Source organism: Astatotilapia calliptera, chromosome 10 (genome assembly GCF_900246225.1).
Source record: "Astatotilapia calliptera chromosome 10, fAstCal1.2, whole genome shotgun sequence".
NCBI lineage: Eukaryota > Metazoa > Chordata > Actinopteri > Cichliformes > Cichlidae > Astatotilapia > Astatotilapia calliptera.
The window spans coordinates 13,620,495-13,647,382 of NC_039311.1; the positions used below are offsets into that span (position 1 = coordinate 13,620,495).

The 26,888-nt window shown below is 41.3% G+C and overlaps 1 protein-coding gene across 1 annotated transcript; it reads left to right on the forward strand.

The window, feature by feature from the left end:
* The first annotated feature begins 431 nt into the window (after positions 1 to 431).
* zbtb20 (zinc finger and BTB domain containing 20) lies at positions 432 to 24,359 on the forward strand. The gene is made up of 4 exons (XM_026181098.1): positions 432 to 712; positions 16,428 to 16,572; positions 17,846 to 19,351; positions 22,088 to 24,359. Exons 3-4 carry the CDS (start codon positions 17,866 to 17,868, stop codon positions 22,621 to 22,623), a joined length of 2,022 nt encoding a protein of 673 aa, XP_026036883.1. The 5' UTR covers positions 432 to 712; positions 16,428 to 16,572; positions 17,846 to 17,865; the 3' UTR covers positions 22,624 to 24,359.
* The last annotated feature ends 2,529 nt before the right edge of the window (positions 24,360 to 26,888 follow it).

Consider the following 26,888-nt stretch of genomic DNA (forward strand, 5'->3'; position numbering starts at 1 on the left):
AAGCCACGTAATAAAAATGAGTGAATTACATTTAAAAAAAAAAAAGAAGAAGAAGTGGGGGGATTTATGGGTTCAGGAAGAGATTCGCCTGCTTTTTATCGTCACTGCGAGCCTGTTTAACCCTCATCCTTTTACAGGCACCGCTCACTTTCACAGCCCGACTTCCACTTATATAAACTGCCGTGCTGCTGCTTAGGCAGTGGCAAATGAGTAGGTTGAGCGCTATTAGCCCGCTACAACTACTATTACTACAACTCCTACCACTTCCAGAGAGCCATAATGGAGCCGGTTTGACCGTCCCACCGCGCTCCCTGCGATTGGGGCGCAATAATGTTGACGGATTTCTGATCCAACCCAAGACAGTGCACTGTTCTTCCAATAGCAGCTTTAAGTGAAAAGGCGTGCCTGCCCGTTCACTCCCCCCCCCCTCCCTCCTCCTCCTCCACCACCACCCCTCAAAGTACTCGATGTATAGTTAAAAAATGGGAGGGCACACTTGAACCGAGCTGCTCTATGAAGGTAGGCTGCAGCGTGTGTTTATTGATGAGATGAAAAGAAGATGGAAGTGAGAAATGAAACAAAGTAAGGGAACATATTAAAAGAAGAAGGAAAAAAAAGACATCAACTCAGCGCGCTTCGTCAGGGGGGGGAACGCCGTGGAAACGCTGTCGCCACTTTTTTTTTCTTCTTGTGAACGAGCTTCGAAGTGCAGGTAAGAAATTGAGAGAAAAGTAGGAAAAGGGATGGGTCTTTACAACATCTCTGCCGCTATTATTAGAGAGAGAGGGAGCGGGAGAGAGAGAGAAGGGGGGGAATACAAGGAATTTCCTCTATCGGGGATTAAAACATGCTCGCTGACTTTCGGGTGAAATGCATGAAAATGCCACTCACTTCCCATGTAGTTGTGGCTGGCTTTACCAGCCCCCCCAGAAATCTCCGCAAACATTGGAAACTTCATTCTTTGGAGGGTCACGAACGTTCAATAAACGTGATGCCAGCGTCCGAAATGTAGCCTAATGAAACGAGCCCCTTGCGTTAGATTAGAGGAGGAAGGGGTGGTGGTGGTAGGGTAGGTAGGTAGGTAGGGGTGAGGGTATTCAGTTTTGGCTGCCAGGGGGTTTTGTTGTCCATCTATATTCGACTACCAAAAAACGCGCTGCCCTGGCGTGACGCAAGTTTGCCATCTGTCATTATTCTGACTGTGCCCCCTTTACTTTTAGATTTACCCGTGAGCCGGACAGTGGAGAGGTGGTGGTGGTTGTGATGGTGGTGGGGGGGGACACTTGAGAACAATACTACTCCGGTCAAAGTGTGTTCACAGGTCTGTTTCTCTCAATCAGCGAAAGCCTGAGCGATGCTCGCGGGCTGCCTGTTCACATTTTACACACTGTGAGCCCGGAACAACTGTGGCAGGCGACGTGCGCATTTGGCTTTTAGGTCAGTTATTTGAGTCAGAGGAAACACGTTTCCTTATTGCATTTTTTTCCTTCTTCTTCTCCTTCCTACCGCTCTTATATACTCTCACTAGAAAACTGTCTTAAATGCATTTCAGTTTGTTAAACTTACCGGGAGAGGTGGTTGGTTTTTTTGGGGGGGGGGGGGGTTTGGTTTTTTTGTGCACGCGTGAAATCTATCCTTGGAGCGAAGCGGCTCACACTGAGACAGATGTCTAGCCTACATTTTTTTGTGAATTAATATCATTACGCCGTTGCATTTATGAGATGGGGTTACGTTCAGATGTGCTCAGCAGGCGAGGGGAGGCTGGCTAATATTGTGTCTGTAGGTAAAGCAATACTGCAGGTCCAGTTTCTGGGATAAATAAGAACTGGATCTGGTGGGACTCTTTTGGTCTGGATTTTGGTGCCATGTTTCTCCCAAAAATAAAAGCTCACTTTAAACTGTCGCAATCGCTCCCTCCCCCCACGTTTTAAATTCATACCCTACAGTAGATTAAAAAAAATGTTTACCATGTGAGGCTGGCCTAGATACGAAGCCATGCTCTGGTGTAATTAAAGTTGCAAGAGAGGCTCTCTGTGTTCCTTTTGAGACATTTTGTTGCAAAATATTAATGGGCAACTCGTGATTCCTTCGCTCTTCCTTGTTACATGGCAGCACAGCGGCGCTTCGCCTCTTGATTAAAGTCAAAATATGTGTATTGTTTGCGCAATTAAAAAAAAATTAAATATATATATATATATATAGATGCGTGCATATGTGTGTATATAGATTAATATACGCGGATGAATTTACTGAAAGGGCCACAGAGAGTTCATCCCGAGCAACATGTCAGTCTTGCTCTCTCCGTGCTCGATCGCGAGCGTGCACGCGCGCGCGTGTGACTGAGAGATGGACAGGGGCAGAGAGCGTGCGTGTATGCGTGTGTGTGCGTGCATGCGTGTGTGTGTGTGGCAAACAGATGTTGTCCCAAAGCGCTCGGCTTTGTCAGATAAAGAGAGTAATACGGCGTGTCCTTGTGTCTAACGCGAGCGCCGCTGATAGGTTTCTATAATACAGCACGTTCCGTGTCTGATTAATAGCCACACACCCGGCTGGAGCCCGGGAGTTGTTCCCAGGTATAAAGCTTTGCGTCAACGCATTAGTCATGTCACAGGTTGGTGTTGGTTTGGTCAGTGAATAGCCCCAAACAAGAGACCGGTCCCGGGTTTGACAGGCACGAGAGAAACGCCGCGTCCACGTCCTTAAAGCGCAGACTCGATCTGTGGATGTGCACCTGTGTGTGTGTGTCAGAGCGTGTGTAGGTTTTTTTCTTTCTTTCTCTCTTCCTTTTTTTTTTTTTTTTACGATTCTGCGTTTGCCTCTGTTTTTTTTTTTTTTTTTTTCACTTTTGTTGTGATCACTTCCTCCTGCCCGCCTTCATTCAGAATATGCCTCCACAACGTAAACGACTTGCTTGTCTATAGGCTCGGTTACGTAATTGGTGGCAGCACTGGATCGTTTGTTTTCTGAATGGACACATTTGGAAAACACGGAGCTGAGCGTGCAGCATGTTTGTAGGAGAAATGCAACATTTCCTTCACCCCCTCCACACACCCACCCACCCCACCCTCCTCCCCTCTCCTTGATGTGAGACTTCAGCCAGGCATAATTGCAATTCTGTCCCATGAATTAGAGCACCCTGATTTGACAGGTTGCATGTGGGTGAGGAAATAATGAGAAAGTAAAAATTATATTGTCACAATGTGTACACTGAATTGAACGCCCTTCATCTGAAAAGAAACTCAAAAATTATAGTAACCCCCCCCCCCCCCCCCCAAAATAAAAAGGCGTAGCACCTGCATTTGTGGACATTTTATTGTTTTGATGAATTGGAGGGTACTTGTCTTGGCTGTAAGTGAGCTCTCGCCATGGCTTGATGTCAAAAACTCTTGTTTTATCACCACAGAGGTGTACAGGAGCTGCTGAGCGAGGGTAAGCCATTATGTGCTTTGGGAGTGTTTGTAGTCCGTGGATCAGGTGCCCGGTTTCATCTCAGTTAAGTCAGGAACGGGTATTTACATGTATAAATTCCACACACATTAATATTCACAGGGTTTGAGCCATCGCCATTTGCCCACTTTCTGTGTCACGGCTCAAACCCACCCATGACTAATGAATATTTAAGAGTACGTCTGCACATCAAGGAAAGTGGTTATTGTGTGAGGAAACCCAGCAGATAAACTGTACACCTATACTCACATGGAAGAAAGAGGCTGTGTGTGAGTGTGTGTGTGTGGAAGGGGTGGGGGGTGATCAGTTAATCCACATGCGGCAATCAATCCCAATTTTCTTTTGGCTTCAGCATCCTTCACTCGTCCGCTGTAGCTTGTCACCGTCTCTTCACATTTGCCAGTTTATTATTATTGACCAGAAAACTGGCGCAATGTGTGCCCAGCATTCAGTTTTGAAGTGTTTTTGACTGATTTAGTCACGCTTTCACACATTTTCTCCCACCTGATTATTTGGGTTTACTCAAGTGAAAATGTGTAAGGGTACCATGCTGTACTAATGTAATAAGTGCTTCTTTGTAAGACACATATAACCAGGAAAAAAAAAAACAATCATCTTGTACTGTACATGGACGCAGATGGTAGGTCAGATTTCCAAAAAATAAAAAATAAATAAATAAATAAGTGAAATAAGGCACTGATGCCCAAAAAGACAAGATAGAGACATCTTTCTGAAGCCTCCGCAGTGCTTCATTGGTTGTTGGTATTCCCACGCCATTCAGCTATCTTCACCAGGCTGTTACCAGGTAAGCGTGGTGGTCCCGAACTTACATGATTATATTTATAAATATTTGAAAGGATCATATTGTTGCAGTGCAGTTGCCCTGAAATGTTTTTTTTTTGGCCTTGGGAGCTACACTATGTAGTGAAACGGACTGGAGAGGTGTGGGAGGGCGTGTAGCGCTGGTCATGAGAGGAATTCACCTCGCTCGTTCTGCCATGTGTACTCTGTATTTATAATTTTATTTTGGAAAGTCTACATTTGGCTGAAAATTCTGGCATGTGCTGGCAATACAACGGCAAAGAAACGAACCAAATAAAATTCCTCCTCGCGGTAATGGCGAGCCTTTACAGATGAAGTAAAATCAATAACTAAAATTTCAAGTCAGGTCTTTACCATCGTATGACAGCAGACTTGCACTTGAGTCCATTGTGGCACTTTGTCTGGCTCAGTTGAACATATTTGGCAGCCATTTTGGGAATGCAGCAGAGATCCATCGATATAACAAGCCACTTTGTGGATTGCATCCAGAATGTCACAGTGCTTGTTAACTGCTTGGCCTTTTTGTCTCAGGCAGAGTTTATCTTTTCCCAGCTTTTTATTTTTTTTCCCCCTCCCTGTATGATACTCGTTAGATGAATATTCCCCCCTTTGGAGTAAGGCTCATCTTTGATGTGATTGCCAACAGAGACTGTTTTCAGGTGCACATCTTAAAGTTAATAAGTCTTGTAATTAACTACAGAGTAGCCTTTAAGCCTTTAATAGACTTTAAGCTTCAGGATTTGGTTTTGTTTAAGAAGAATGAATAAAGTTTCTCACCTTCTGTTTATTGGTAAGACTCCTGTTTTACAGCATTTGCAGCTGTAACGCAACATTTGAGTCCCTAGCTGCCATGGTAACCCCCCAAAAAACTCAGGTGCCTCTAAAGTATCAGTGATTAAATTATTTTCCATTTCTATTTTCCTTGTATCCCTTGATCCTAGTAAAATATAATGATAGTTCTTCCTTGCTGGATCGTTGGATTACGCTTTGCAAACTAGAAATTGTTGGCAGGCTAGCTACCTCCTGGCTAACTGGCTTGGATCCTTCTACCCACAAATCACCCTTTCCACACATTACATGCTTCTCTTTATATTACATTATTTTTATCCCTGAATATACAAATCAATCACAAAACCTATTGACAATCTGCACAGGTTGCCTTTGTCAGTAAGGAATGAATTTCCCCGTTAGCTGCATAATGCAACACAAAACCACTGTTACAGTGTGTTATGGGGATTTCCTTCCAGCAATAAAGCAAGGACTGAACACAAAATCGCTTGTTTAAAGGGAGGAAAATTGTGTTTTGTTATTGAAGATGTGGAGAAGAAAGCATAAAAAATATTTTGGAATCAACTGAGAGGCTTTTATTTATTTTTTAAAAAGAAACCCAATCAGGGTATATTATCCATAAATAATATTTCAGGAATATTTACAGCTCCAGACTTTTTCTTCTCCTTCTTTTAAAATTCATTGAGTTGTTTTTTTGTCTTGTTTTTTTTAATATGTGCCCTTTTAGATCAGAACTTTTATTAAACCTTAGCTGAACCTGGTGTGACTATAAGATCGTGCAGCATAAAAACTTTATGACGCGTTTTTCAGTTTTCAAAGGACTTTTGTTTTGGAATCTTCCCTCCCTGCAAGTATCACAGGAATGCGTAATGAAAGCACAAATTGAGCCTGAATAAGTATTTGCCAGTGTTACAGCCGGTCGTCAGTAAGCTTTTGTTCGGCTATAAAACTTTATAAAGTCTCATGAAACCCGCTTACTATCCTTACTTCCTGCATAGCTTCATAGTATATGGTTTTAGATTTGAATGTTTACTTTCTCCAAAATAAAGCAAAATCTAAAAGGAGCGTCCCACAGGGGAGAAACTCATCACACACTTGCCGTCGGATAAGAAGGTTTTATTTTAATGTTTACACATGAGCTTGGTACAGGACCAGAATTAATATTAGCCTGCTCACACGATAAGAAATATGTTTATTAGTCTTAAGATTTATTTTTTTTAAATTTTGTCATTTAAAGTGCAATGCCAGCTGCTTTGTTTTCGCAGTTGCGGTCTCCTTGTGTCACATGTATACAGTATATACATTACAAACACGGTGGGTATGATCATGTGTTTCCATTACACTCTCTTGGTTCATGCAGTTGTTATCAAAGCTTTTATATTTGTGCTGCAGGAGCCAAATCTCATGTAAGAACTTGATCAGAAGTTATTTCACAACAATTTCACAACGGAAGAGTTTCTTTTTTTTTCTTCCTTTATTGAAGATGTTTAAACTTCTTTAGAACTCATTTTAATAACGTGTCTTAGAAACATTTATTTTGTCGGTCGCATGGAAGGAGCATTTAAACCTAATTAATGTTCTTTCTCTTTAAACACACAAGCAGGCCTAGGTATTCAACTGATGTGAAAAATGTATCCTGGATTCTAATAGCAAAGTTGTATGTTTGCCAAGGTGCATGTGTGTCCTCAGTTCACCCTGCTACCCATATGGTTTTCTACAAGTCATGGTGAGCTCACTGCCTAGCTGAAGGGGAGAGTATCTAAAGAGAGTATGAGAAAACTGCAAAGAGCAGTAGTGTCCTTTGTAAGTTTTTCAGCTTTTCACAATAAATATAAGCGCTGTAAGTTCCCGGCTTCATTCTTGGCATCGAGGAGACTTTTTAAGCCTCATTCCACTAAACTGTACTCACACCAGCCAAAATGTTAAGATTGTGCACACTCTCGCTCGAGGTACATTGGTATGCACTGTGCTTTGGGTAAACTAAGGGGGAATTATTTTATTTACACAATAGTATTTGTGTTGTGGTTTTATCAAATATTACGTTTGCTGAAACCTTAGAGTATTTTCACATAATCTAAAACTGTATTTTCTTTCTTTTTTTATTGAGTAAGTCATTAGTTGGTTTTTTTTTTTTCTCGTCTTTTCTTTTTTTAAATACAGCCTTAGGAAATCACTGTTAGGTATTTTTCTTATTGAAAGAAAATCTTTAACAAGGGAATTTTTCTCTTGCATTTTCATCTTGAAAAGGCATATCTGTTCTTATACCATCCATGTTATTTATTGCCCTGAATTGTATCTATATCAAGACACGTTTAGGTTTGAAGAGTCTGAAAATAATAGTTAATTTGTCTAACAGCTTCTTGTTTTAATGAATAGTAAAGTATAGATTGTCTTTTTTTATTATTATTATTAGGACTGTTGGTTTAGGTGACAAAGAAAATGCATGCCTATCCTGTTCAATGACAACCAGATGGCAAGGCAAATGTTCAGTTTTATCCGAGTTGCCAGGTTTGTTGACAATAAGTTTGACATTTATCAAGTGACCCAGTGGGATCGTTCTAGTGACGTTCGTAACACCTGCATTACTTTTTTATTGTAGATGCAGTCCATGTGTCTCCATGAGATAGTTGGGCGGCTTGAAATCCAATGCAATGGTTGCTGGTTGTGGCAGCAGTGGGACGCTGCACGTGAAAACGTCCATACATGACCTTGTGGCAGCTGCTATGTAAACTCACTTTAAGCTCTTTTTAAAAAAATTTTTCTGTGAACAGATTAAACAACATGAATCCAATTTAGAGTCTTTCACTAGAGTGAGCTGTGCTGCTGGCTAGTGTCTAAACAATCATTCATTCATTCACAAAGCATGTTTCTTATTCCCACTTCTCTTTAGGCTCAGTTCCAACATGCATTTATAGGAAGGAAGGTCACACAAATAGACAAAGACACACATAGCTATTGTACGTACCCTGTTAACTTCACCTAACACAGTCACATGACCAGGAATAAAGGCATATGCATTCCTGAGCCTCTCCATCAAACCGTGGCACCACAAATGACTTAGAAGTGGCACATTTGTTTCATGACCTGCCGAAAATACTCACAGGCCTGTGGCACGATCTTTATAGTAATATTACCAGAAACAGCTGATCAGCTTAGGTTACACTCTGGGGCTTATGGATTGTTAGCATCAACGATAATAATTCTGCTGCATTCAAAAGACCACACTGACCAACAATTCATGAGCATTAGCAAGGCCAAAGGGCCAGAGGATTATCATAAACGGAGCTGATATTATCGGCGCTTTGTGCTGAGGTGACCCTGTGGTCTCTCTGCTTTTTTTTTTTTTTGCATTAAAACAGATCAGAGAGGACAACCTGGGCTACACTAAAATGCACAAGGAACAATAGGAAGTGTAGCAATGGTGAACACGCAAATATCTTGTTGTGTTGACGGTGACACATTGCACAGCAACAAACAACGCAAGCCATGTAAGGTAATGGAAATTCGTTACAAAGCAAGTGCGGTTTGCTCTGTAATTACAAATTACAGCATTGTACAGCTCCACCAGTTGTTGTCTTTGGAAAACATAAGGAAGTCCAGTAAGAAACGCAACATTGTCAGCATCACTTAAACGCCTTTTAAATCAATTTCCCTACTTTAAATATGATCGATCTTGGAGAAGACTTCACTGCTAATGGCATTTTTTTGTTTTTTTGGGCACCAACAAAGCAAACAGGAAAAAATTAATGAGCGTGTTAACAGCTAACACATCGGGTGGTAAAAATCTATTTTAAAAAAACAGCCAAACAGCTACCATCAGCTCATCTGACATCATTTTAAAAACATATAGTCATCCTCACAGTCACACAAGGACACAAGAAGTTGTTATGTATATGCAACCTCTGATATGCTATAGAACTTGTATAACCACACTAACTGGTGTTGCTTACATAGTTTTTCCTGATGTAATTGCTAGGAAAACAACAAGCACAAACAACAGACTTTCCAGGCAATGCATAGGCCCATTTTGAGATTAGACTGTCCAAAGGTTTGACACTAAATTGGACTGTGTTAGTAGAAGCCTTACATGTGATTCCCATGAAGCTCATAAGCTTTGTTTTGTCACATGTCCAAGTTTGCATATTTTTCTTTAAACTACTCCATTTACTCCTTTGTTTCCTCCAAAAGGTGTATTTACTGAGTAAGAGGGTGTGGCTTACAGTGTTGGCAGTAGTTTCTTAAAATGTACTCATCATAAATGCCCGACGAGAGCTGATTTCCTCTTTACATGAATGATCTTATTGTCCTTATGCGAGCGCCGTTTCCACGAGGGACCGATGACTTATCTGTACTTTGAGTGTGCTGCTGTGAAATTTCAGTCAGCTCAAATGTCTAAATAACATCTAGAGATTAACACAAGGCCGAAAGAGTGGAAATCTTTAGTTTTTGGCCTTTCCCTGAGCGCTTGTGAAATCCTGTAGTTGGCTTGCTTAACAAGTTAATCTCGCAACACGCTATTGTATGGATGAAATTTCATAATGTGGTTAGATTGCCACCCCTTGATGGATTACCAGAAAACCTTACCTATGTGCCAATTTTTGTTTAAGTCATTAGCTCTAAATCACATTGCTCAGCCTGCAGACCAGTGGATCAGACCAGCACTTGGTCAAAGCGTGTTTAGGGCACGGTTGTGGTCGGCAGTGTTTCAGTGCGTCAGCATTGCACTTTTAGATGGGTCATATGTCAAATGATCTGATGAGACATATATAATCATCTGTATTTACTACACAACAGCTTGCCAAACTAAAAATAAACTAAACACTGCTAACATCCATATGGCTTCAAATAAGGACAGCATGCTTCCATTAAGTCTTCTGGATTTACCATCTTATTCACATAATGAGAAAAATCTGTGTTTGAAGACATCATATTGAAGATATCACCAGTTCACCTGAATAATGAGTCAGTTTTATTTCATCCCAATGCCATTTGTATTTTTGTTACCGTAGCTACAGGCTGAAGAAATATGTTGCATCATGAAACTATTTTTTCTTTTGCAATGACCATTTTTCTCTTTTTTCTCCTGCTAGCATGTTAGCAGTTTTGTACCATGTCTTTTTTAAACGGCAAACATTGTGCTTGTGCTTGCCAGAGAGAGAGGGTAGGCTGCTGACCCTTGAAGCAAAAGCAGCTAGCGGAGCAGCTGACCTGCTTAAAGCACCCTTGTGCATTTGTGAAAGTTCAGCTCTGTGCTGGACCATCACCGCGCTGGCTCGTGCACCCTTGTGCAGCTGCTGTGAAACCTCATGGTACACAACTTCTGAAGTTGCTGACTATTCCACGCACGCACGGTCGAGTAGTGATTTAAAGTCACTGCTAGCAGTTAAATCATTAGTCAGGTTAACTTAAAGGTTTAAATTTTACAGAGCAAAGTGCCATTGTGGAGGCACTAACCATGACTGATGAAAGAAGGCTTTACTGTTTAACCACAGCACGTATGTGTGCTGTCTTTGAGAGGCAGGACACCTTGAAAGCGCTGCATGTGAAACCCGGCTTTACATAAAACTTATGCGAGCATCTTTTTTTCTGTTTTTCTAGCTCTAAATACAGATGAGACTGTGGTTTCATTTTGTTTGGCCTCGCTATAGTGACAAACATAGTGTACTCTTAACCCTAAACACATTCAGAGCCTGCTTTGTTCGTTATTGTGTTAGAGCTGCGCGCTTCTTCACAAAGGTCCCGCACAGTCCCCTCGAAATTCAGCACAAACGCCTGTTTTTTCCCCCTTGTTTACATCTCAAGGATAGAAAGTCAGGAGATGCTTTATTTTCTTTGAAGATACAAAACTGTTCCTCATAGCTACACAGTCCAATTTTTGAGAATAGAAATATGAATAGAGGCATACACGCTGATATTTCTTGATGAGCTGAATGTATTAACTGCTCTTTATCATGATACACTAGTAATAGACAGAGAGGTCCTATATGAGCAGCTGTGTAGGTTCGTGAAGATCTCTTAATGGCCTGTGAGGTCCTTTTTTGGAGAGGCAAAATGTCCTTGACGTGTGTAGTAGCTGTAGAGAGGCAGTTGCATTGGACACTTGTGCCTAAATGATAACTCTTGAATTTAGCATTATCTGCTTCGGGGGTTAGAGGTGTTTTGGAGACTATCATATGAGTAGTCAGATGGTTCTTTATGGTCAAATGCTCATTAACAAAAGCAGAGCCATTTGCCAATTCTGAGATTTTTTTTCTTTTCTGTTCCATCACCAAAGTGACTGCCGTCTTTAATTTTAATGGCCGTAAGCCAGCAGTGGCTGTTTGTCCCCCTCCCACCTCCCCCACTCCCCACCCCATCCTCTTCATAAAATACAGTATGAACAAAAAAAATACTGATAGCACTAATTCACAAGTGTTTGTGTGGACTTTGTGTGAAAAAAAAGTATATTAGAAGTAGATTATCCTCCCATCTGTAAGTGTACAATGGATCTGCTATGGATAACGGGTGGCGGTGGGTGTGTTTTTGACAGAAAGTGACGAAGTTGAACAAGCTGTCCTGTCAAAAAATACTTTAACTGTCCTCCACTTGAATTGCAGTGTTTATTGTTATTTATGTGCTAGAGGAATTTATTTGAAAGCCGCACATCCTGTCACATTGAGTGGCTTTCTGTTGGGCTGAATATGTTAACACATTAATATGCTGCGCTACTGGAGACATTTCAGTGGAACTAAAGATTCGCGGCGTGATTAAATTAAGGGGACCGTAAAGAGTTAACAGTGGCTGCAGTTAGCGTATGATGCACACAAATGCATGAACACAATACAGTCATTGAAGCAATTTCAACTGAAGAGAGGCTATAACATTATAGTGGTGTAATTACTTTACAATGCTTTGACCAAGAAGGAAGGAATTTGAGAAAGGAAAAGTGTTGTAAATTTAGATATTTTCATGTTTTGAAACCGTTCCTGGTCTTGAGTTTAAAATCGAAAGTACCGTTTTGAAGGAGGGATCTCTGGTACGCCTCCGTTTTGAGGTGAAATGGCAGTTCAAAGTTCAAAAGGCGTTTCATGTTTCATAATAATAGTTGCGTATCGAGTCTATTTTAAACACGCTATAATTATCAATGATTTGCACTCGAAATCATTCAAACTATTTCACCGGTTCTGACATGTCGCGCCGTACAGTTTCAGTCCAGGGAGAAGTAGAAATTGGAAGGAAAAAAAAAATGTTGTGTGAAAAATCTTGGCTCAACTTGTCAACAGTCTCCGTGTGCTTGTTGATGATTTTCAGTGACTGCAATAAAGCCAAATCAATTAAATCCTGAGACTGAGGATGTGGTTTTTCTGCAGCTTTTCTTGGAGTGTATGGGAGTTGGGCGCATTACTTACCTGTTAAGTGCTCAAAGGTAACGAGAGAAACGCAGCGCTCCAAATTGTTCCGATTTAATTAGCTGACACAGCTGTCGTTGGCCAGACTTTTTCATTTATTTCTTTTTTCAAAGCGTGCAGCGGCAAAATAGTACTGGCTAACGTTTGATTTTTAAGTTTGAGGCGTTAACTGATGACGCCGAGTTGCGTGTGCGCACCCATTTTGTCAAAGAAGTGAGCTGAACGCACTCTGTCTTTAACAAACGCGCCCCCTTCACTTACCTCACGAATATTGCTTCATTCCCCCCCACCCCAGTGTTCTGGCTACATATTTACATTGTGAACAGAATTACATTAGATCCCATATCCAAAACGTACTATTACAGCCTGATTTCTGGCAGTTTATATGCTAATGTGCTTGGATGATTGAAATTAATAATTACAACGTCGGACGGTGATTGTTAAGCAGCGGAGGTTTTAGACAGACTTACTGTTAATAAGGTGTAACACAAAAACACTCTCGATAAGTGCAGATCTGCATCACATCCATCAAGATGCTACGTGCGCGTGCATGGACATGAGCTTTTTCATCATGCCCCGCGGCCCTTTTGTCTCCACACTGAATCGTACCAAGGGCCTTGAATGTATGCTTGTAGTGTGTGTTGTAAGCAGTATTTGCATATTCAAGATGTACATTATTCAAATGGCTGATACTGCTCCTTTCATAACCATGCCTCTTATGTCTGTTCTCAACCCCATCCCCCATTCTCACCATTCTAACCCCCCTCACACCCACCCCAAAACCCTCACACCCCACCCCACCTTGATTAACTAATGTCCAATTCGGTGCAGCGTGTTCCACGAGCTCGCCTCCTCACGCAGTCAGCTGATTAACCTGGAGCCTGCCTGGTGAAGTTGCAACCCTCGTCTTCCCGTCTTAATTCCTCCTTTTTTTTCCCTTTTTTTTTTTAATGCCCCCTTCTTCCTCCTCCTCCTCCACCCCTCCCTAGTCTTTGTTGTGGCGGCAGCAGCAGAGCATGCGTTGCATTGGCGGTCTGAAGCATTGTGTCTGATTTCCAGCAGACAAACTGACCTCTGGGGATTTATTGACAGCAAACTCCACAGAGGCAGACACAGAGCTGGGGGCATGGAGGCAGCCAGAGAGTGGGGGGGGGGGGGGGGGGGGTGTTGGAGAAGGTTTGCAAGGAGAGAGGAGGGAGGAAGAAGAGTGGGGGCATAGACGGATGGAGAGATAGACGGGTAGGAAGGGAAGACGGGGAGAGGTTCAACGTGATGAAACAGGAAACAGGTAGAGGCGCAGAAAGAAAGAAACCAATATGGGGGAGGTGGGGTACGAATGCTGAATTTAGTTTGATTTAAATTTTTTTCCTCCCCATGGAGTATTAGCAAGTGAAAGAAAATGGCCGCCTCCTACAAGGATCTAATTAATTTTGAAGGATCATCAGCCCCTTTAGTCCAAGGCAGGGTACAGGAGGGAGGGAGGGAGACAGACCCCTGGGCTGATTAGAATTCACTGCAGGTAGGCGCTGGCTGCTGCTCACCCACTGTGTCACGGCTAAAATGGAATCACTGTTGTGAGTGGCAGTCTGGGCAACTGAAGCCCGCTTCCCTTGGCCTACTCCTTTGTTGCCAGCGTTCACCTCAGTTTCCCCATTAGGCAGGTGGATTTACATGTCTGGACTGGTAGAAGCAACATATATGTGCGCAATGTCGAGCAGTAGCCACAAAACCCAACCATGGCACCTGGATAACATTTGCATGTCAAGCTAACCCCAGCAGGAAAAAGGAAAAAAAGTCAAATATTTGACATTATAATGGATAAAGAAATTTGACATGTGGGTGTGCGGTCTAGTAAAAAACAGTGGTCTCGCTATTGTTTTTTAGGTGGTGAAACAATATATATCTATATATATATATATATATATATATATATATATATATATATATATATATATATATATATATATATATATATATATATATATATATATATATATGTATGTATGAGGGGGTTTCCTTTGACTTTGTCAGTCAGGATTATTTAAGGAGGGGTTCATTCACACGCAACAGGTCGCAGTTATACATAGTTTCTAACTTAGCAGCTACGCCAGCGCTCAGTTTAGACTTATATAAATATATATATTTATAGTAAACCATCTGTATGTGTTATTTTAGGTCACTCACATAACTTTATAGTGAATAGAAAATGGCTAAAGTTATATTTCATATGTAGGAGGTTCATTTTATAATAATTTTTTTTTTTATCCAGATCAAAACTGAAAAACAACCAACTGTTTGCGTTTGGTTGAAAGCATGATCCATCTGAGTATTGTGTGATCACCATCTGCTCCTAAACATGTTATTACATGCCTATATCTAATCATCAAATTTGTAAGTTGTTACGAACATGTCTGGAAAACAAGCACTGAGCGTCCCACAGAGTGCGGCGCTCCTCGAAGGGAGGCCCGAGACCCAAGCAGTCCGTCAACTCAGCCATTTCTACTCAGTTACACTTTAACTGTACTTTTTCAGCCCAGATTTTCTGCTTCAGCGTGCTCAATTATAACGACAATGATCATCTTCGGGCCACATTTACACATTAACGCGTGTCTGTTACCTTGGCATAGAAGAGCAGAACCGAATGCAGCCAATGATCCTTCCACACGAGTGTGTAAGGAAAAAAAAAAAAAAAAAAGGGAGGTCACTGCTTAAAATCTCATAGTTTCTGTAGGCAGGCTTTACTTCAGTGTCTCAAAGTAGGTGTGCTGTTGGAAAGTACTCGAGAGCCGTAAAAGAATAATTTGCTCCAACATTAATGCGCACGTCTGGTCAAATCCTGGCCCTGTTCTGTTCATTCAGCAGCACAGAGTAGTTAGTGGCGTTTTACAGAGCACTTCATGTTCCTGTTGTAGCAAGCGTGGCTGCTGCTGAACGTCTTTTACAAAAGAAAAAAAATTGAGTGTCAGAAATATCATCCACCCTCAAATTAATGATAAATATTCACATCCAAACATGCCGTGAAAATTTCCAGGTACTTTAAAAGCTTCACTGGTTGCATTACCTGATGGCACTTTGGAACAATGTGGGTCTAATTTGTTTGGTGGAGGCATTTTTTCACCGATTCAATGCATTTTTTAAACCCCCCTTTTCCAGTTTCCCTGCTCTTGAACGATAGCACGAGTGTGCGACTTGAGTCTGATGAGTTTTATGTGATTTTGTGATTTTTTTTTTTGTCTTCTTTTTTGGGGTCAAACATTTGCATACATGCATTTGCATGTGTTTGTACAGTGTGAGAGCAGTTGTGTCAGACTTCCTTAGCATCACCAAAGCAGCTCATCACATGCTTAATTTTGTTGAATGCCTTTCTTGTGTTTTCAATGAAAGCTTTGTGTGTTTAATATTTGACTCTTTTCTATTATTACAGCTGAAAACGTTGCTTTACATCTGTGTGAGACATTGTGCCGTTTCATTTGTGGATTTGAAAATGACAAGGGGAACAGATACGCACACGCGCACACACACACACACACACACGGATGGTGAATATGACTGAGACCTTTTCCAAAATATTCAAACAAAAACAAAGCTCCTTAGGAAAAAAAGTAGATCATTTTTTTCTTTGGAAGGGTGTGGTTTTATTGCCCAAAAGCTCAGGCAACTGTGTGCGTGGGTGTGTGTGTGTTTGTGTGTGCGGGGGGGGGGGGAGCCAATACCAAAATTATTTTCAACCTTGATTTGTAGTTTTCAGTCATGTGAACTCACCGACGTCCATTCATCTTGCTTTTTAAAAACTCTTCACACATCTGTTGCAGCAGACACTCCTGCTAATGTGGCTCCTGGTTCATTAAGGGAGTGGCAGTATCGACGAGGCTGTATGTGGCATTAAGATTTGTCTTTGTCTTTTTCCCTCTCTCTCACTCTCACTCTCTCTCTCCCTCTGTCTCCCCCCCCCCCCCCCCCCCCCTCCAAACACTGTGGCAGAGCAACACATGATTTGGACAGAGAGGACTGACAGCCTTGCCTAGCACCAGGCCTCTGATCAGCCATCTCCACCAGCAAACTGAAGCTTGACCCGCACTTCATCACCAGCCACACAAGCATCTTCGTAACAAAACGTCATCTAACTGTGAGTACTATACTCCTTTCATTTTTTTAAAATAACGTATTCTTCCTTAACGTTTCATTCACTGAGCTGGGAATTAGCACTAAAGGGTTGTGTTGACACTTTTGTACTGCCTCTTGCAGTAATTTTTACCTAAATTCAACTTCACTGGTTAAAACAAAATCTAGTTTTTATCATTTGACCCCCCAACATTAATTTTACTTCTACTCGCTATATAATAACATTTTAAATTATAAAGTGTTTCTTCAAACGTTCCCCTGTGTATTCAGCAGTAATTTGTTCGATTCTGCCTCATATTTTCATTAGCACTATTTTTTAAATAAATTAATTCACTGACAGATGAAGTGTAAAAACCAAAAAAAAAAAAAAATCAGTATAATATTCCACTTGGTTTTGAAGGGCAATTTTCTTGGTTTCAGTACAAGTTGTGTTTAATGATCCTTCAAATAAGGTCAGCAGCTGTACTTTAAAGCAGAAATTATACTTAAGTATGTTTCTGTGCTAAATAAATACATTTTCAAAGCAGTTGTAGAACAAAACAGACAATTCGTATACTTACTACCTTTCTCATTTTTATTCCTTCAGCTGAGGACATGGAAGAAAAGCACTTTCATTTATCTCTCACTCTCACACTGATCAGCCGGGTCACGTTTTAGCGGATCCCTAGGATAGTTAGGAAGCGCCATCACAGTGAACACATGGCTAACAAAAGAGGCCTGTTTGTCCTTTAAGCCCAGTGCACCACCTAATGGTGTTCGGAGGAATTTCAGAAATACACACTGATAGAAACTTGGAGTAATTAGATGGGAACCATCTTAATTGTCCTTCAGTTTGGCGATGTGGAAGAAAAATGTAGCTCAGAAGCTGGAATTACTGGATTGTCTCCTAATACTATGAGACTGAACTGAAAGACCCCCCCCCCCCTCAGAATGAACACATTTGTCTTATTGTTTTAGACATTCTCCAAAGAATTGTATTATTTTTATTATTTATAACAGGCAGTTGTATTGAATTCGTATTCAAACTGATTGCTGTGTCATGGTTGACGACATTTTTACACACAGTTTAGAAAGGCAATTTCCTTGAATGGATAAAGAGCTTCTTATCATATTGCCTTTGGTTATAACTGTTGTATTCCATTGTGCACGATTTTATTAATCCTAATTTATCAGCGACGCTGGGAACAATGACGATGTTTTGTTGTTACATGTGGGAAAAAAAAGTGCCGGGACTTTTAGTGTTGTGTTCAGTCAGGCATGTTGCTTCCTGCTTGCAGGTGACATCAGTTGCAAGGGGATGACCGAGCGCATTCATAACATCAATCTCCACAACTTCAGCAATTCTGTACTTGAGACCCTCAATGAGCAGCGCAACCGTGGGCACTTCTGTGACGTGACTGTTCGGATCCATGGAAGTATGCTGCGAGCTCACCGGTGCGTGCTGGCTGCTGGAAGCCCCTTCTTTCAGGACAAGCTGCTCTTGGGCTACAGCGACATTGAGATCCCTTCTGTGGTCTCGGTACAATCCATCCAAAAGCTGATAGACTTTATGTACAGTGGGATTCTGCGAGTGTCTCAATCAGAGGCTCTGCAGATCCTCACTGCTGCCAGCATCCTTCAGATTAAGACCGTCATTGATGAGTGCACACGGATCGTGTCCCAGAACGTGGGCCTGGCTGGTCCAGGGGGGTTCCCTGTTATACCGGGAGATTCTGGTCAGGAAACACCCCGCGGCACTCCAGAGTCTGGCACCTCTGGGCCCAGCAGTGACGCAGAGTCAGGTTATATGCAAGCAACATCACAGCAAAATGTGGATCGTGCATACACATCTCTGTACTCCTACCCTGGCCTGTCTCTGCAGAACGGCACCCGCGAGCGCTCCCTTTACATTAACCCTCTGTCGACGAATTACGATCCGAATCTTAGCACTCAGAAGGACCAGCAATCTCAAGATCCACCCTGGATGAACCGCATCCAGGAAAGATCTCAGCAGGTTGATCGCTTCATCTCCACAGCTGAGTCCACTCACTGCCGCAAGCAACCACGACCGGTACGCATACAAACAGGAGGCGTGAAAGTAAAGCAGGAAGAGGATGATGAGTACAGCTGCTATGAAACTATGGGGGACTGCCAGGACGACACTGACCAGATTGAGGGTGTAGAGAGTGAATCCAAGGTTGAAAGTTTTGACTCAGGGGTGAGCTCCTCCATTAGTACTGAGCCAGATACAATGGAGCAGCAGCCATACCTGACTGGCTTTAGCCGAGACGGTGGCGGGGAAGGAGTTCCAGTGCAGATAGAGGTCAATGACTCATCCCCAGAGCAAGTGCAAAAGACAGAGGACGGGGACACATCCCACAGCACTAGTGATAGTAGCATGATGCATACCCTGCAAAACTCAGTCAAACTCAGCCCTTTGTCCCAGTACATGCGCCAGCCAGACACCAGCAATCTAAGGATGCCGCTCACCGTGACCAGCAATTCCCAAGTGATGGGCACTGCTGGAAGCACCTTCCTGCCCACACTCTTTCCTACACAGCCGGCTAGAGACCACAAGCCTTTCCTTTACCTTCCTGGCCAGCAGCAACCCCAGTTTGTGGCAGTGCCGCCCCCTGCAATGCCATCATTCCCCAACCCTATTTCGGTACCGCAATCGCCAGCTCAGCAGCAACAGGCTGCAGGAGGAATTGGTCAGGGGGAAAAGAAGCCCTATGAATGCACTCTCTGCAGTAAAACCTTTACTGCCAAACAGAACTACGTCAAACACATGTTTGTCCATACTGGTAAGCGAAAAATATTTTTAATCAGTTGAATTTTCTTAGTTAAGCAATAATAATTCATCACTTCTCTAGGTAATGCCTCTGCTTGTGAATGCTGAAAGCTTTTCGGTTCGCCACAGTCTTTTTCATCTGAAATTCATTCTGATTACGATGCTTCGTGACAGTACCCGAGCTCGCTAATCATAAACTATTCAGACAAATTTTGTTAGTGCAGGAGCAATATGCCAGTGCGGAAGAGCTGGAAAAATCCAAGGTTACCACACATGTGAGGTTGTAGTTTGTTCACACTGGGGAAACAACCAAATGAATACTGTACATATTGATATCTGATTTCCTGTCTTCGGTTTTCTGCAAAACATGTGGGTGTCATAGAAATGACTGTTTGAATGTAGGAACAAGTGTAGGTCAAGTTTAGATTAAAGCAGAAAAACGAGATCTCGACCATAAAAAGTGAACTTTTAGGTATTTGCAAAGTTACTCTTTAGAAAGTTCATCTTTACTATTTACATACAGTATAAATCAGTATGTAGATTTATGAGAGGCACTGTTGCACAAAGATAGTTGCCAAGTTCTAGCGTTGCACTGCACTGTGGATTGTAGTTCCAGTGTAAAGCTGAGGCCTGTCGACACATGTCTGTCATCTTATTGCTTCCAGCATAATAAATAATAAACCAGTACCCATCCTAGCAATTTAACTAAATTACTAACTGATGAAAAAACAGCCCAAATCGCATTCGTTAGGTCACGGTTGACTATTATCTTTGCCATCATTTCTGTTTAACTTGCAATGCCAGCAGAGTGCTTGTGCAGCACATCGTTTCACTGTGCACCGCTTTCCTCCAGCACTTAGAACCTTATCAATCACATGCTGTAGAAATCATCATCACAGAAAGAAAGAATAAAATATCGTATATAATTAGATGATCTTGTTAAAATTGCGTACTCAAATAGCCATTATTATTCATTACAATCCATCGCTTGGCCAGAACCACTTGTCATATGAAAGCTATTTGAAACTAAATTTCCTGTTTTACTCGCATAATTGTGAGCAGCAGAGTGATGACAGATTGAGAAGGAAAATAAATCAGCGATCGATTAATCCCCCTGGACTAGATCTGAACAAGTCGTGGCTGCCGATGATGGATCGCCTTTGTTAATCTCGTAAAAATTATATTTTTCAGAATCCACAAGGATGCCAGCGTGATTTAGTATAACATGCCGCTGCTGTCCATATGAGAATACATCTAACGCATACACAAGATAACATCTTTTGTTTGTTTATTAAGCAGGAGTTACAAAGTACCCCAGAAAATGTAATATATCACATCTTCACAGGGCACGTTGACGCGGCGCACTCAAAATAGCTAAAAAGATAATGATAACACGTGCAGCAGAGGTAGTGTGTCATTTTTCTGCAATCAAAAACCTGTCAGAGACATAGAGAATGCTTTTCAGCGGTATGAATCACTGTACTGCGAGTACACCGCCCCCCCGGGCAACACAGTAAAATACCTGTTATGTATGTGCTGCTCATGTGTTGTGACCCTGAAACCTGACCTCTGCAAGGGCCTGGGTCGGGTCAAGTGGAAATAAACAAAAAAAGACAAAGCAAAAGCAGAATTTATTAGCTTCGTTAAATGAAAGCAGGTGGCAACACATTCATTCATTCGGCACAGCAGAAAAGCAGTCGATACACAGAACTTCATTAACTTGCGTGGTACAACTTGTGTTATCAGTCTCCTTCTCCGCCTGTTCGTTTTACGTTATTATTGATATGTTAATATTTTACAGCCCATAATGTCAGCAGAGACAATTATGGAAAATGATCTTAACGTCGCGACAAAGTGGCAGAAATGCCAAATAGATGCATAAAATATTGCTTTCGCAGTCCTGACATTTTAGCCCCACTTTTCTGCGCCGTCATTACAGCGTTATTACATTTTTGTAAAATACTTCAAATGTATCGTTTTCTCGCTTTTTGTGTGTTTTTTTTTTTTAAATTTGCGCATGTTGTATCAGAGCAACTGTGACGAAACCTAAACCTTTCCCACGGCGCTGTAGCGTGCAGCGCAACGTGAACGCAGCATCACAATACAGCAAACGCAGGTTTAAATAATTCTAGCCAGAGGTGTGTTCCTGTACTGGAAAAGTAACCCCTGTGGCTTTGGGCGTCTGATGTTGCTGTACAAGTTGAAGTCAGCTGATCCTGCCATGTTTTTTTTTTCTATGTAGGGCTTAAGAGTCAGCTGGCTGTGTTTCAGGAGCGTTTAGCGTAAAAAATTTGCCTTGATTCAATTTCCAACTACTAATTTGGTCCAATTTCTTTGTAATTAATAAATCAGACACGTGCCTTCGTAATGGCTGATTTACCCACAGCAGCGTGCGCACCCTGAAATCTTTCATTAAAAATGACCGCGCCACACAGACCTCAGTGAATGTCCCTATCGAGGTGGATGTTTATGTGATAAACAGATGGAGCTAAATTAACCTCAGAGAAAGAAACCAGAGAAAGGGTGAGAAGGGTTATAAGAATTTTCCCTTGAATAAATTTTTCTTTCACCGTTCAGTAATTGCACGTCCACCTGGTCTGGAGATACATTGTGAGATTTTAATCATTTAAAATGTTTAGTAGTGATTTTTTGACACCCATCTTGTCCATATTCCTAACCTAATCCACAACTTTCTTCCCCCTTTTTCCCCCCACCCTCCTTAATGCTTTTGTCTTTCATGCACATCCAGGTGAGAAGCCTCATCAATGCAGCATCTGCTGGCGCTCTTTCTCCCTGAAGGATTACTTAATAAAACATATGGTGACACACACGGGGGTGCGGGCCTACCAGTGCAGCATCTGCAACAAGCGCTTCACCCAGAAGAGCTCTCTCAACGTCCACATGCGGCTGCACCGTGGAGAGAAGTCCTATGAGTGCTACATCTGCAAGAAGAAGTTCTCACACAAGACCCTGCTGGAGAGGCACATGGCCCTGCACAGCACAGCCAGCGCCATCACTGGGCTGTCAGGGAGTGCAGTTGCCCCGGGTCCTGTCTCCATTCCCATGCCTATGGCCGTCCCTGAGCCCGGAGCTGGAGTGGTTGCCCTCGCCATGCCAGTAAGTGGAGGTGCTGGAGTAGGGGCTGGGGTTGGAACAGGAGTGGGTGTAGCTGCAGAAGCGAGCTGCCAAGAAGGGACCACCTACGTATGCTCCGTCTGCCCTGCCAAGTTTGACCAAATGGAGCACTTCAATGACCACATGCGAATGCATGTCTCCGATGGATAAGTACAACTAGATAAACTTCTTTCAAAAAGAATGACAAATAAAATGGCACTAGATTTTCCTTTTCTTATTTTGAGGTATGAAGAGTAATGAGTATAGACACTGGCACATTAAGTTTCCCAAAAAAAAAAAAGATTTTTTTTTTCTGTTATTCTAAAAGAAAAAAAAAGATGGTGGCCTTAAGGCTTAGTAGTTTGATATTGATCTACTGGATGGATCCTAACTACAGGCCTCTAAATGTATGCTTTCCTAAAATACTGATTTATGTGTTGAACACTACCGAAAGGCCTACGAAAGAAACACATACACACAAACACACCTTTTGTGTCGACATGTCTGAATGAATATACCTGTTTGAACGTTCGTGCATTTGCATGTGTCTGTCTGTTTATCCAAGTGTGTGCGTGTGTGTGCGTTACCGTGTGTGTGTGTGTGTGTGTATGTGTGTGTGTGTGTGTACATTGCCATGAAATATCTATCATGGCAGTTGTGAACCCATATTGACCAGTTTGGAAACTTTAGATGTCCAAGCTTACTGTGGTATAATTTACAACAACAATAATAATAAGAAAAAAAAAAACACCTGGGGTTGGGCTACATATTCCCTCTAAAAATACTGATGGTCACAAGATTGCCTTCTTATATGAAATAAAAAAAAAGGAGAGTAGTTAATTTGACACTGGGTTTTATTTATTCCTATTGTATTAAGGGATTATAATGCAGCCATTGTCAAGGTACCAATTTCAATCATTGTCCTGAAATGTAACACCCTCGTCAGCGGTGACGGGGGCAGATATTTCTCACATGCTTTATAATTATTGTCCATGCATTCTGATGGTAAAGATGACTAAATTACGGTGTGTTGATGAGACAGTATTTGAGCAAAAATCTGTTTCTTTTTTTCTGAAGTTTGGAGTTTAACTCATTTGCATACACTGCCACTAATATCTTCAAAAGACTGTTAAGGCTATTAGACCTCTTCCATGTCAAAACATAAGAAAAAAAGAAAGATTGTTTTTGCTGACGGTTTTTATTTAGCCTTTCACGCTCATAGTTTTGGCAGGTTGGAATATGCGACTAAACTCTCTCCTTCATAATTGCTGCTCCTCAACTTGCACCTGACTGTTATGGGATATAGATTAAAAAAAAAACAAACCCAAACAAAACAAAGATTTGTCACTTCAACTATTGTTGTTATTAAGTAGCCGATGTGGTTTTAATTTGATAATTGAATTTGAATATCGGGGAGGGGTTAGGCTAGTTGTTGATTGAAACAGTGTTGTTTAGGAGTGGATCATTTAATTTGAATCAAATTTGAAATTAAAGGAAACGTCACCCCTGATCACAGAGCACCTGTATAACCCGTTTAATGGTATTGCAAAGCTATTTCAGCAGATGGGAGCTAAATGCATTGCTTTTCATGTCCTAGCTCTCCCTGAAGGCTCAAATAGCGTGCAGTGTTTTGAAAGGAAATACAGTCTGAAAGCAAAACAAGTAGCTCCACTGACTGATTGCTATCACACTGTTTCATGGTATACCACAAGTTGCAAATGGACTTTGTAGACAATGGCATACATTCCTAATTTTTCTAAAACCTAGACAACAGCATGTACAGAATAGATTTGGAAGCTAGTGTGTGCAAGTTGTCATCCCTGCATCACATCACTTAAGGCTCATTTCTGATATTTCAATTCTTTATTTTTATTTTTATTGCTTTTTAATCCAAAATAGGACACACACAGACACACGCACACATACACTCGGACACACACACACACACACACACACACAGACGCACGCACGCAACTGCCTGCAACTGCAATCTGAAGGATTTGCTCATTTATGTGAGCAAACACTTTCGTAGTTGTATTATTAAAAGAATAACTAACTGCATACGGGGGTCTTAAAAAGACCCGCTGTCGATTTTAAAAAAAAAAGTGCTACTTTGCACATTTTCTTAAAATGCCTGTGCTTGATATTTAATCATTTTCCTTAAATGAACTATGATTTTCTTTTATTCAATTTCAAAGGAAAAAAACAACAACTTTTTTAAAAAAAATCTTGATAAGTGGACTGCATTATTTTCTTGCATATATGTTGCACTGCTTAAACCAATAAGTGCACTACTGTTAACAGAGATATTATAGTTTTAGAAAAGAGGATTTTTTTTTTAAATCTAACATTTGGTTGTAGAGTTCACATGTAATAGAATAGCTTTGTTTCAATTTCTTCATTAAGTACTTCAGCGATTCTTGGCTTTTGTTATTGCTTGCAGTTACCTACAGTATATATACTTGTGCCGTGTTAATGCAAGCACCTGTTTTTATTTAAACCTGTACCATTATGTGTGCTCATCTATGTTTTAACCTTTGAATTCACTCTTCTATGGAGTCAGCTCCCTGTAACAGTTTTATTCAACTGCATTTCTTAGTAAAAGAGCAGAATTTTCCTATGAGAAACATCCAAGCCAAACAACATTAACAGTGCAACAACGACAGTAATAATAAACAAACTCCCGTCCGACGCTGTTGGCGGAGGTAAAAAAATAATAATAACTATTATTATATTATTAATAATAAAACATTTATAAAGTGTGTGTGTGTAACATAAATGGTATGTGTCCTAGAACAACTTTTTTCTGTGGGGTTTAAAGGTGTAGGGGAGGTGATGGAATGCGGCTTCTTTGATATCTGTCCGTCAGTCGTACACAGTTGTGTCCCTTCCTTAGTGTCCGTATGTCTGTGAGTGTCTGTGTGGTATATAGCCTAATCAAAATGTTGATAAGTGGAATATCTGAACTGTAGGGCTTCCTTTGCAATATGCAGCGCAGGTACTATGAGAAGCAGCTCTCCAAACCTTTTGGGCTAATAAGGCACCTGTAACAGTTGTTCGGAGGATTTTACTCAAGCTTAGGTCAAGTACTGTTGACTTCACTGTACCAGATTGGAGAAGTTGTGTCAAGCATTTTTGATGCTAAATTTCATATAATTGCTACTAGATTTCACATCACTGCCGAGTCGGTTTCAGATGAAGTCAAGTGACGAACATGTGAGACCCGGTGATGTCGGGATTCTGGATTCTCCTGGTCTGAAACTGAAATAAAAATAAATCGGCCACACTTTAGAAATACACTGAAAAGCCGTGAGGTTGGTCCTCAGTAAAAGTAGCACATTATTTAACATTTGATTGGGCCCGTCTCTTACGGTGTGCATATAAGCCTAAACTACATGGTTCCTGTTTGTAGCTGTTGTTGCCAGGATGGCAATATTGCTGCATGCTAGTGCTATATTTGTCTCTACACAGCACGTGGAGGGTAATCTCATGCCTTAACAGACAATGCACTAAATAGAAATATGTAAGCAACTGCCGAGATCTCTTTCCAACAGTATTGCCACACGTATGGCGCACAGCTCATGATGTTGGTGTTTGTTGTCTGTTCAGTACCAAATAAACACTGCCAAACTAACATCATCACTTCTTTAACAGCAAAGGCAGAGACATTAATGAAATCGTTTCAGTGTAACGTGTGTATTCAGTAATCTAGCATTCCTTCATGGCACCGAAATTTTTACATATTTTGTGTAAACACGTATATCAAATGCACTATTGACTGTAGCTAGATGAGTACAACCAGCTTTGTGGTATCATTGGTCTAAATAGTAGGTTAAGTAGCTCGATGTTGGTTTTCTTTTTCTTTTCTCCTCCAAATATTTGATTTCACAAGTTCACTATCAATCGTTTCTCTCTATCACTTCTTTTGGAATAACAAAAGTAGCCAATCTCAACGTTATCTGGATGAGGGCTAAATAACTCGTCCCGTCGTCAGTTGACTTCTTGTATCATAAGGTGTTTGATAGCAGACCAGGCTCGGAAGGGGAAGCACCTTCTCTCCAGTGTGTCATAACGTGCTCAGAGCATACCCAGGCTTCCTCCCCCTCTGTCCCCTGTCGCATTAGCATCACACGCTCTTCACTGTCCATAGTTATATATTCCTTATACTGCTTCAGATACTCGTGGTGGTGCTTAATTCTCTTTTCTCAGTGTTGCAAAAAAAAACAAAAAAAAAACCCCAAGTCAAAAATTGTTGAAAAGTTGCAACATTATCCAGAAAAAAAAAGTCCTTATCTCAATCGTGCTTCTTCTAGTTGTTAGACTAGACTTTATGTTTGCAAAGTGTACGCATATTTTCCTGAACAAAACATATTGAAAAGTAGATACTAGTCTTGAGCCTGCAGCTGTTTGTATTGTGTTTCAGATATATTCCTGTT